The sequence below is a fragment of the Heloderma suspectum genome, chromosome 2 (genome assembly GCF_057233095.1).
Source record: "Heloderma suspectum isolate Gila_16-S chromosome 2, 16-S_ref, whole genome shotgun sequence".
Lineage (NCBI taxonomy): Eukaryota > Metazoa > Chordata > Lepidosauria > Squamata > Helodermatidae > Heloderma > Heloderma suspectum.
Genome location: NC_139459.1, coordinates 14,737,031 through 14,749,550, shown reverse-complemented (window position 1 = coordinate 14,749,550; position 12,520 = coordinate 14,737,031). Strand labels below are relative to the sequence as shown.

General features: G+C 39.8%; 1 protein-coding gene across 8 annotated transcripts in view; it reads left to right on the top strand.

The window, feature by feature from the left end:
• PIAS2 (protein inhibitor of activated STAT 2) overlaps positions 1–12,520 on the top strand; it is a 55,002-nt gene that overhangs the window by 7,156 nt on the left and 35,326 nt on the right. For 4 of the 8 annotated variants that reach the window (XM_084832863.1, XM_084832866.1, XM_084832861.1 and 1 more), the window contains exons 2-6: positions 2,424–2,527; positions 7,880–8,354; positions 11,105–11,189; positions 11,932–11,982; positions 12,078–12,168. In XM_084832863.1, coding sequence (XP_084688989.1) covers positions 2,432–2,527; positions 7,880–8,354; positions 11,105–11,189; positions 11,932–11,982; positions 12,078–12,168 — 798 coding nt within the window. In that variant the 5' untranslated portion in view covers positions 2,424–2,431. The remainder of the gene's footprint in view (positions 1–2,423; positions 2,528–7,879; positions 8,355–11,104; positions 11,190–11,931; positions 11,983–12,077; positions 12,169–12,520) is intronic. The other 4 variants (XM_084832865.1, XM_084832867.1, XM_084832864.1 and 1 more) reach the window with 2 other exon arrangements.

The following is a 12,520-nucleotide window of genomic DNA, read 5'->3' as shown; positions in this document are numbered from 1 at the left end:
TTTATTTAGTTTTAAGAGGTTATCAGCTCAGCCTTATACATATTTACTCAGAAGTAAGTTTCATTTAATTCAATGGGACTTACTCCCAGGTAAGTGGGTATAGGGTTGTGCTAAGTGTAGGTTTAACATGCCTGTACTCATATTTAATTTTAATCGGGCTATTAAACTTCTGAATGTTTTGAGTTTTTAAAAATCGTGATTTTTAAATTCACCCTACAGGGAGATAGTTTGTACCAGAATTGCAATAACTGCTTTCTTGTAGGTAGTGGGGTTTGATGGACAAAAGGTTTTCTGTCAGTTTCATTGTGAGTCAAGATCTTAAAATATTTTGTTCCAAGATGTTATGTAACTTTGAGACTTAGCATACCCTTTAGACAGGCTACGTGTGCATTTGATTAGAGTTTTGGTTTTAGGTTATTAACTTTCGGATTAGATGGATGGGGCACAGTCCCTTCACTTTTTCTCCTCCGCTAAACTTTTCTCAGTAACTCTTAACATTGGAAGATGTCTTTAATGCCTAGCACAAAGATGCATATCTGTGACCAAAAGAAGGTTAGACTGCACAGTCAGTAATATGCTAGTTCCACCTACTTTATTATAATTATTGCCACTAGCCGATCAGTAGTAATAAGTAATGTTTACTCAGTTATGTAACAGTTCTGTTAAATTATGCCAGAATATGTGAACTGGAAAATGTATTTGTAATCATTGGTTAACTTTTGCAATGCTGCCATTTGAATGTAATAATATACTTTGATAGCTTGTGGAGTGGTGATGGCTCTGTTTGATAATTGGGTAGTTATGCTGTATAGACTTTGGCATACTTCCATTGAATCAACTTTTTCATGCCTTTAACATATTTTTAAATGTTTTCCTCCTACATCATAATACCTTGCTTTCAGAGAAGTTTTGCTGAAAGTATTCAAACTCACATTTCAGTTAGATGGAACTAAAAAAGTTAACAGTGAGGAAGGAACATTCAGAGTGGCTTAAATGAATTTCTCCTTGCACCACAGTCACATACAATAATGAGCGCATGCTCTCTCTCTCACACACACACACACACACACACACTTTCCTGCACATCATTTCTGATGACATTGTTGTCCCTCTAATCGCAGCATCTTCAAATTACTTTTAGTAACACTTGATTTTATTTTTATTAGTGCTCTATAACAAGCTTATGATAGGAATATAACTTGTTAGATTTAAATTTATTTATGTAAAACATTTTACCCCAGTCTTCAGCCAAAGGGGTCCCCAGGTTTAGGGAGGGAAGAGGAAAACCAGTGAACTCCGGCACCAATTTTTAAAATTACGGAATTCTTACAATAATCAGCTTGAATGGAAGCAGTCCGGGGAGAGGAGGAGCCAAGTAGTGATCCTTTCTCCTGAGCCCTGAATGTTCAGCGGATCTACGTGTCTTGTGTTCCTCTAAAGCCAACAGATGACATAGACATTTCTGCTGCATTTTCATTCTGTGCTCCCTTTATCCCTCTGTTCAGTTCTTGTCTTTAATGGTGGGAAGCTGATACTTTGACTGCCCACATACTATCCCTTAGCCATCTACTGTCTGACCTTGGTTAAGATTCTATGAAGCAAAGAATTACTTCATAGGCAGCAGCAAAATACAGGGTGCACAGGACATTTTGTGCTCCCCCATCCTGCATAATTAGGTAGTCTGCAATATCAATCTAGAAATGCTGTTAAGAAATGAGAGGCTGGCTCTTGGCTGAATTTGAACACAGAGATACCATGAAACATTAAACTATAGACAGACAGTGCAGTCTCAATTTTAGGTTACAGGACAAAAACCAAGGGGAAGAACATCCTACTTTTGGGTGTTCATCTTTACATGCCTTTACATTGAAAAATTGCGGTCATCCCTATTCATCATTTTTTATTTATTTATTTATTATTAAATTTATTAATCGCCCATCTGGCTGGTCACCCAGCCACTCTGGGTGATGTAGAACATACAATAAAACAGTTTAAAACAATAAAATTCTACAATAAAAACATTTCCTAAAATACCCTAACCCACCCCAAATGCCTGCCTGAACAACCACGTTTTTAATGCACGACGGAAGCTCATGATTCGCAGAATACCATTTCCCAATAGTAGTAAACATATGGTAATCAAAACCTTAGGTATTTAACTCCCTGAGGACTAACTCCTTTATCTGATAAATTCCTTATGAATTCTTGAGCCCTACAGGACAACATCTGACTGATTAAATAACCGGTCTTGCTCATCTAGAAAATGGGGCAACTTTGCCTCCTATTCTAACCCTACCTACATTGTTCAATTCTGTATTACCAAAGCGTTTGGTAATCACATTAGTATTACTGCAGGCATCAGATAAACTTCTGTAGCTATTCTCCATGCTACTATGTTTTCCTACTATTTTTTTGTTTTCCAGACAGAAACATGGTGACCCTTTTAAGAAAACGTCGCCTACTAAGACAAGCAAGAAACTTAGCTAAGAAACAACAGAAAACTACCTCAGCAGCTTCTAACCTACAAGTAAGATTACCCCAAAATTATAATTTCACAAAATTCTTCTAAAAACAAAACTATGAACACTTCAGTAATAACCCTAATAGGTATTATTTGAACACCAAGAAAATATGTGAACTGAATATTCTGCTAATGAAGGGATTCTGAAAATTGCTCACAAATATAAGAATGTAATTTCAAAGGCCATTTATATTCTTAAACCAACTCTGAAGCACCTCAAATATTAAATGTCCTTTGGATATTTCATTTGTGTATGAAATAACTACTTGAAACTAAGAGAGCAATCCTGTGGGGGCATAGGTTTTTTTTGATTCCTGGATCTGAGGCCGGAGACAGTGCTCCAACCTCGGACCCAGGAGGCCAAGCTCCCCTCTCCCTTGCAGCCAGCGCAGAGAGAACTGCACCAGATGCCTCTACGAGCCTGGGAGCTTGGAGAGGAGGGAAAGGGGGCATGCCGGGGGCGGGGAGGGGGTGACTTTCACCATATCCTCAGCCCTCCCCAGCCCCCTCCCCTCCCCTCCCCGATGCCTCAGCTAGAGGGACAAAAATGCCTGTCTAGCTAAATTGCCCTGTGGCTCCCACTCTGCTTTGGATACTTGTAGGCCTCCTAGTTCAGAGGCTTGTGAGCATTGGGGCGGATCCCAATAGCATTGCGCCCTAACAAGCTAAAACAATTGACCAGGCCAAAAATAAGATAAAATTCAAAACTGTAAATAGAGCTAGTATTAAATATTAAAAGGAAGAGATTAATATTGATTACATGCGCAATGGAGGAAGGTTAATTGAAGTTACAGATTACTTGGCACAGCTACCTTAAAGAGTGCCCTGTGGATGTCCTTAACTTGCCAAAAAAATTCCTGTAACACTAGTGTATACAGCCACTATAATAACCAAGTACTTCACAGTAGGAACAAAAAGTTAGTTTTATTGGATCATAATTTGTTTCCAAAACATGTATAAGAGTTCCATGAAATGCGTCCTAACAGTTGCATATACTTTCTAAAAAAAATGTGGCCCTATACAACTACTGAAAGGTGATAGGTAATCAAGTCCCTGGTTCAAGTTGAAGTGCCTTTCCTATAGTTGCTCAGAGTATTCTGAAGTAGATAGGATTCACTTGGAGGTGTGTGTCCTGTGTTCCCCCATTCTCCCAATCCAAGCAGAGCAGTTGGGAGAAGGCTATGATACCAAAACTACTATTCTCAGAGTACCAACTTCTTTTGCAGGCTTGCATGTGGTAGGTTGAAAAGGCCTGAGCATGGGGTTGATGTCTCCTAACTTTCCTTGATTGGCAGGTGTTGCTACAAATTGAGCTTGACTATCCCAGTAAGAGAGGCAAAGCATGCTTCATTTGTACCTACTGCCCATCTCCTCTTTTTCAAGAAAGCTGCTCATTCCAGCTCATGAATGTGACATCTACATTGTATCAGATTGTCACCTTTTGTAATCCTGCTACTGGTCATCCTGTGATCTTCAGTTGTCTAGGGCGAGGTCAGCATTGTAAATATTTCAAAAGTGTGCATATCTTGGAACTCTTGGATATATTCCACTTCCCCATAAGCAGTGGCTCTCCACTTTTTAAACCAGTTGTGCAAGCTGCTAAATGCTTTATTGTTGGATGAAGCATCTTCGTTGTGTTGTTATAATGTTCAGAATCTTCTGCAGTAGCAATATCATATGTATACAGCATTACATTATTGTACTAGAAAAGGTACTAGTATGTCTTCCTCTTGTCTGTCAGCAACCTGCCTAACTATTGTTAAATTTGAACTTCATTGCATGTTAGATTTTTATTTATTCCTGCAATATAGCTATGCAGGTTTTTTAAAAAGACAACCATGTTCAGATATCACAGTAAGTCAACATTTTTTTAAAAAACTGGCTTGCTGCAAATGAACAAGTGTGCTGGTACATTCCGCTTGCTCCCACTTGGTTCCTCCTGCCAGAGGGAGTGGATAAAGAAGCCAGAGCCATCCATCCATAGTCTATTTAGAATGATAACTGAACTGGAAACTTTGGTTTTCTCCTCTCCTAACAAGCCAAAGTCATAAGCCAAGAACAAACTTTGGCTTATGATTCTGGTTTGTTAGAGGAGAAAGCCAAAGTTCCCAGTTTGAATATCACCCTAAACAGTCTATGGATGGAGAGTCAGTGGCTTGTTTAGCCTCTCCCACTGATAGGAGGAGCCAAGTGGGAGTGATAGAGCAGCATACACCAGTGCATTTACGCCTTCATGGTAAGTCAGAATTTCACAAAATTCTGACTTAACTGTGATGTACAACCCAGGCCCAATTCTGAAAACTGCCATGGTAGCCTTCCTCACTTTCTTCTTTTAATTTTTTTGCAAGGAAAGAAATTAAAATACACTACAATTTTCTGTGGAATCAGAGTGACACATCGTAAGAGCAATACAAAATGTTAAACTTCTACCATTTTTGTTTACAGGCATTGAACCAGAGAAGTGGGAATAGAGACATTTGGCTTAAACATCTATTATTTAGATAGTATACATGGTTCTTCATGTTTTCTGCTATTCCTATTTAAAATGAATATGCATTTTAAAAGTAGATGACAGATATGTCAAAGACACCATAGAACAAGGAAAATATATAAGATTATGCTCATTTCCTCAGATTGCTTTATATACATGAGTTGATGTAGTATAGTGGCTAAGAGACAGAGCGCAGTTTGAATCTCACTTTGCCATGAATTTGCTAGGTGACCCATGGGAGAAGACTTTAAGCCTCATTCCCCCATCTGCAGTATTGGGGATAATGGTGTTGGCTTACCTTTTATATGATGTACTTTGATCACTTGAACATGGCACACAAATGTTAAATGTTATTACTTTGATCTATGCATCCAGCTTTGTTTACATGATAGCTTTCAAGTTTGTATCTGCCGGGGTCATCTGTGGTGTAATTCTTCACTGGAGCAAGCTCTACTCCTTACCTAGGAGTTCACATAGATAGCTTCATTGGTGATGCTCAGCAACTTGCATCTTTCCATGTCTTTCGTTAAATCTCCTACTCTGTGTCCCCTACTGTTGAAACGTAGCTAATAATCTCCTTAGGGTAATGGGCCTGTGTGCCTTTGCTTATGTTCTGTATATTTATGTGCATTGGTGCTTCGTAAATAATCAATTCTTATGTGTGCAGCACCAGTTCTAGCTAAAGCTGCCAATATCTTTGCGTCTCTATTGTTGCCTGGATGTCCAGTTCCATTGCTCTTGAGGATGTAGATAAGAGTAAAAATGGTAATGGCCAAACTACTATATTGTGGTTGTGATAATGCCTATGATCTCTGTATTGGTTATAATGTGGGCAACTAGTTACAGTATCTAAGCATATATAGAGCACAATACTAAAGAGGATATTCTCGGTGAGACTCTACTTTAAAACGCTGAATGTGCAGAGAGCTCACTGTAGTTGGGAGTTTTCGCATCTCTGGTTGAAAAAAGCTGAAGTTTCAAGTGTAAAGAAACAACCAGGAAGCTTTCTCAAAGCATTTATTTCAGCTTCTGCCCCTTCCCACTGGTTTGGAGCAGGTAATGGATTATGAAAACAATTCAATTAAACGTTGTTTTTATTAGCACCAACGTAGCACCATCTATGTACATGGCACTTCACACAGAATGACAGGAGAGGTACTCTGCCGCATGATCTAGAAAAGCACAGAGGAAAGATAGGGTTAAACAGGAGAAGAATATGTGATTATTTCAGTTACTTTGTACACTTAGTATAGACATTAAAATGTTTAGTCTTAGTATAGATGTAAAACCTCATGCCTACTTAACTGCAGGTGTTAAAAGCCAGATAGAATAAGAAAATTGTCCAGCGCTCCCAAAAATATTTAAGGGCATCCATTGATTGATTTCTAAGGATGGGAAGTTTAACACTTGTAGGATAGCTACCAAGCATGCCTCTTCATTTGCCGTTGTTATTTGAACTTGGCTCACAGGCGGAACAGTGTAGGTGGTTCTTAAAGAATGTGATGAAACAAAGGAGATAAGGTCTATTGTGGTAACTAGTTCAGTTGAACTTTTGTGTTCAAAAGCTGATGATGACTTGCATTTTCCCAACTCTCTGAAAATCTAGTCCTGTATTTGAGTGGCACCACTTTTTAAGAAGGGCAGCGACAAACGTCCAGAAGAGGGTAGAATGGTGGAGGAAACCAAGGAACAGTTGAAAGAGCTGGGTATGTTTAGCTTGGAGAAGAGAAGATTAAGAGGAGACATGATAGCTGTCTTCAACTTTCTGAAGGGTTCCATAGAAGGAGCAGACTTGTTCTTTATTGTTCTGGAGGGCAGGACTAGAAGTAATGGGTAAAAATGGCAAGGAAGCAGATTTTGGCTAAATATTAGGAGAAACTTCCTATCAGTAAGAACTGCTTCACAGTAGAACAGACTGGCCCTGTTCACACATAGAGGCGGCAAATCATGGTTAACAACTAATTGTAGGTTAACTTCGGGTGGATTAACCCATAGCGTCCAGGTTCACATGTCACAGAACAAGTTCCAGTTGAGCCAATCAGAGGTTGCATATTCAAAATGGCAGTGGCACGCAACTCTGCCATTACATGCAAACCAGACCACTGTCTTGGGCGGTGATGGACTCTCCTTTGGTGGAGGTATTTAAGCAAAGGCTTTACAGCGAGCTGACAAGGATGCTGTAGCTGCATTGAGCAGACAGTTGTACTAGGCGACCTGTAAGGTCCATTCCAACTCTAAAATTCTATGATTCTCTAAAACAAATCCCTTTTGATTCAGCCATTGTCGTGTAAGATGCCACCCTCCACAGGATGCAACTTATATTTTCTGTAATATTTCCACAGTGTGTTGATCATGTTTTCTGTAACAAAGGGAAGATGCTCAGCCAGAAGTTGCCTTTGGAGTTTTTAATATCCTTTTGTAATACCTATTTCAGTTCAGTTGCAACTGGTATTTTACTAGTGGAGTTGCTATCATAATAGGAGATGCATTGATTTATCTAAATTATTAGTTCAGAGGTGATATGGATAGTCATAAATGCATGTGCTGGAATATCTTCTCATCTGCTTCCATAACATGGGTGGGTTCACAGCCACATCACCATGCCAGTACAGTCTGTGCTTCAGTGACTTTATTGGGTGAGTTAGGCGAGACTAAACCACAAAGGCTTGACTGCAACTCTGCCTATACATGATATGGCATAATATTGTATGATGTAGGAAAAACTTCAGGAGTGAGGGAGAAAGAGAGCTCCTAAACAACACTTGCAATCTCTTTTTATTTTACAGTTTTGTACCTGTATGTCTAGTGCCATTGATTCAATATATTGTGCATGTTTTGACATGGTGTTAATCTGTGTTTTCTTTTAGAATATGGTATCAAGTTTTCGGGTCTCTGAACTTCAAGTGCTGTTAGGCTTTGCTGGACGTAATAAAAGTGGGCGCAAACATGACCTCCTGATGAGGGCATTGCACTTGCTGAAGAGTGGCTGCAGCCCAGCAGTTCAGATAAAGATCCGAGAACTCTACCGACGCCGGTATCCTAGGACAATAGAAGGTCTTTCAGACTTGTCTGCTATAAAACCTTCAGTCTTCAATCTGGACAGTAGTTCATCTCCTGTGGAATCTGATTTGGCTGTTGCTGGACTACATCCAATCCCCTCTACTTCAGTTACTCCTCAATCCCCTTCCTCGCCTCTTGGTTCAGTGCTACTTCAGGATACAAAGCCTCGCTTTGAGATGCAGCAGCCATCGCCTCCAGTTCCACCAGTGCATCCTGATGTTCAGCTGAAAAGCCTTCCATTTTATGATGTACTTGATGTTCTTATTAAACCTACAAGCTTAGGTAAGTGTTAAAATGTAACAACATAACTTGGGTGATTTAGCAAGGCAGAGAGAGAGCCACTATTCATGCTGAAATTTCTTGTCAGGAGTATTTAAAGGTTCCTTACCATGTGCACAGCTCCTACATAATCTGGAAGTAGTGGCCACACTGCATGTGCTGTATATGCCAAGAAGCTTTTAAAATGCTCTCTGTGTATCACTTCAGCATGACTAAAGTTTCCCACATATTTTACACCAAATGCTTAAATCAATCCATTGCTGTAAAGCACAAAATATGTGCCATAACTTTACTTCTGTAAGGGACAAATGTCAAAAACAAGGTGCCAAGGTTCCCCTTATGACCTGGACACCCTGAGCAGCTCCTTAAGGATCTCTTGCCTCCTTAAGAGTCCCACCTTCCTTCTTTTAAACTTCCCCTTCCTAGTAATGTGGGGTTCAGGCTGTAGACATGGGATAACTGACACTTTAGACACAGGGTTTAACCACAACAGTTTATTAGTAGAATTAAAGCAAACACAGTACAATTAAAGATATTTACACATTAGAGCTGAGTGATACAAAAGGCATTAAAAGAAAATAAAAGTTGCTAAATGCAAGTTCCTCTACCCTAGCTGTCCTTAGACTTTTCTAGGCTGCTTCTTCCTGCTCACTCTTCAGACTCTGCTCTCTCTTCAGGCTCTGGTTGTCTCTCTTCCTTGCTCTTGCTTTGGCTGTAGTCTGATCTTTCTGACTCTTACTGGCGCTCTTGCTGTCTTTATATACCCTCCTCCTTAAAAACCGAAAGTACCGCTTCAAACCGGAAGAAATGAAACTTAGGTGAAGAAATGAAACTGACACTTAACAGGAGAAATGAAACTACTCCTCTCAGTGTTACCCCCTCCCAACAGAAAACTCCAGGCCTCCAAGCCTGACTCTTTTTTCCTTTTGCCTCTGTAGGCATCAAACCTCCACATCAGGTTTGCATATAAGCCCAGGAAAAACACTGGGGCGTAGTGGTCAGTGCCAGAAAGGATCAAAGGTAACTGAAGACATAGAAAAAAGTATGTGCAAGCATTTTTTTTAAACCCTGTAGAAAACTGACATGTAAAACACACAATGGACGTGATGCTGCAAAAACAAAAAGAGGAAAAAACCAACAACCCTGGGGCACAAGTTGTAACCAAGAAGTTAGTACCTAGCTATCATGTTATAACATACGCTTCTTAGCAGCACAAGTTGTGCAGACATGTAGGTTCATCTGAGGTCCATCAGTGCTCTTAAGTGTGAAGAACTTGAATGACAGTCCTTTTACTATATGAAGTACACTGAAATTTATGAATCTGACAAGAACCATGTAAAACTTCAGCAAAAACAAAGTACCACAGTGACTAAATTCAGCCAAACTGTGGTTTGCCCCAACCATAGTTTAGACCTCAAATTATGGTTTGAGCTTCCAAATGCGCAGGCAAACAGTGGTTTAGAACTGCTTGTCTGCTTTAATTTTACATCTGCTCAACTCCTATATTTAAGGAGCCATGCCCACCAGAGGAGGAGCAATAGCTGTAACTGTGGCTTGCCAATTTTGGTATAATGGCAAATCATAGTTAAGTGTCCTTGAGTGTGATTTAGTGTGGTGTCTGAATTGATCCTGTGTTAATTTGCCTCAACCAACACTGCTGTAAATAAGATAAGCAAATGGGCCCCTGCAGTAAAATGTCACAGTGTATCCCTTGTATGTGTATTACCTGAGCCTGTGGCTGAGGGGAGCTGTTGGATCAGGATTTGGTACTGGGGATGGTTCTCCCTCTGTAGAGGGGTGGTGCCTGAGGACCCCCTCACCAAGAATAAAGTGTGCCTTCTCAGTGTTCTAAGACTGCAAACTACAGGTCCTCTTATTGTTCCAATCTCCAGAATTCTCTTGTTATTTGTTCAACCTTTTCCCTCCCCTCACTTCATAACTTTCTGCTTCCCCCCGCCTCTCTCTCTTGAGCTTTGTCTTATTTGTCCCCATCTCCACTGGTGCTTGTCCCTCATTTTTCCCTCCTCCTTCTCCTTTTGCTCTTGGCTCCCCTATCTTGCTCTCCTTTATCTGAGTTTGTGGGTGGCGGGGAAAGAGGGATGCATGCAAGCCATACTAGAGCTGAAGGAATGCAAGAGCATCAAGGAACCTGAGTGCACATATGTGCAATCTAAAAATTAATTTTGACATTAACACAGTCTTAAGTACCCTGGTCCAACTAACTTATCTTTTTTGCAAGAATATATTAGGTTTAAGTCACTAAATGTGTACATCCTGCGTGCTTGGCTGTATTGATATGTGACTATCCAATGACCAACAGAATTCTATCCGTGGAATTATTTCAGTGTTTGAGCACAGCAAATCACTTAACCATCTGTATTTAGGGCTCAGCTTCCTCAGTTAATACCAGTTACATCATGTCAACTCCCAAGGTGCCACAGCTGTCTTCTGTTATGATAACTATAAAGCTATTGGCTTGCCAAGCTACTGAAGAATACAAAATATCATAGTTTTGGGAACTGATCGTACTAGGTGAACACTTAAAGTCATCTAAATGCAGATGTAAGATTTTTGCATTTAATCTGTGCTGAAGACTTGAAAGCTGTTCAGCGACAGCTCAGTTAGTTTAAGGCCATCTGTGTTCTTACAGAATGGGGAGGTGTGGACTCTTACCTCTTTACTGCCTTCTGCAGTCTCTGGACTTTGTCAGTGGATTATCACAGCTAAAACATCTTTTCTGTGTGTCTCTTTAGTACAGAGCAGCATTCAGAGATTCCAAGAGAAGTTCTTTATCTTTGCTTTAACACCTCAACAAGTGAGAGAAATCTGCATTTCCAGGTAATGGCAGAGTGCTTAGCCTGAATTTCCTCATGTATAGTTTGGTCAACTTTTTTAGCAGAATTGCAGGAGAGTGGAACTTTAAGGGAAATTATTTTGGGCATCCTTTCTTCCATGTAAAGTGGCAAATACCTGCTGGGTACTCAGCATCCTAAAAGCTACCTCTAGACAAAATAGTTCCCTGACTTGCACTTAACAGTCTTTTAGCATGCATGGACTTATTTTGCCAGGCTACACAAAGTGATGGCAGCATGTTTCGAAATGAGAATTCCATTGGAAACATGAAACTGGATGACAGCAGCTAACTTGAAAGTCGAGTTATATGCAGTTAATGAGAATATGATGAGTGATGATTCATGATGCGTAGATCTATAGCACTTTGGCTTCACTCTGTGACTGCCTCAAATACAATAAATGGACCTAGCAGTAATGGCACTTGGAAACACTAATAAATTTGGTTTTTCTTTAGAGCACATTTGTCAGCTTGCCTGCAGGTTTATCTCTGCAACCGTGAAGGCTGGCCATGTGTTGTTTGCAAATAGCTTCACTCGTTGCTGCCTATGGAATATGGTTACATTTGACCTTTTGCATTGTGTAAATAGCTGCCCATAGTAAGCATGTATATAAGTAGATCACACTGTGGCTGCAGATACTTAAAGCTCTTTTAAAAAACGGTTGTGTTACAAATCAGGAGTTGAAAGGTAATCTTAAAATTGTCTAACTTATAATTTTGTTACAACAGGGACTTTTTGCCAGGAGGCAGAAGGGATTATACTGTGCAAGTTCAGCTGAGGTGACGTAACTTATTTACATTAGTGTATAAATGCGTCTTTTAATTGAGGTGCATTTAAACTTATGTTTATGTTGCCATTTCTCTTCTGCAAATAGGTTGTGCCTGGCAGAAACAAGCTGCCTTCAAGAAGATAACTACCCTAGTAGTTTGTGCATAAAAGTAAATGGGAAACTCTTTCCATTGCCGGTAAGATATTGGAATAGGATTTCTGCATGAACCAAAGTTTCTTGCAATCCTGACTTGCCAACACAAAGGGGTAATGTCACACAACTTCACACCTAAATATCCCTGGGATTAAGGTCATTGAACTGGATCACTATAGTATTTAGAATTGCAGAATTCTGTGAACTGACACATTACAAAAATTATTTGCACAGTAGATCTAGAAGTCCTATTTTCACACCTTGGAATGTCTTGTTCCAATTTTTCTTCTCTGATTTCAAGGAAAGATTGGCAAACATGTATTGTGTGTATTGTATCCAAGTTTGCTTTCCCATAGCTATGCTTTTAGAAGTCTGACAACCCCAAATGTCTGTCA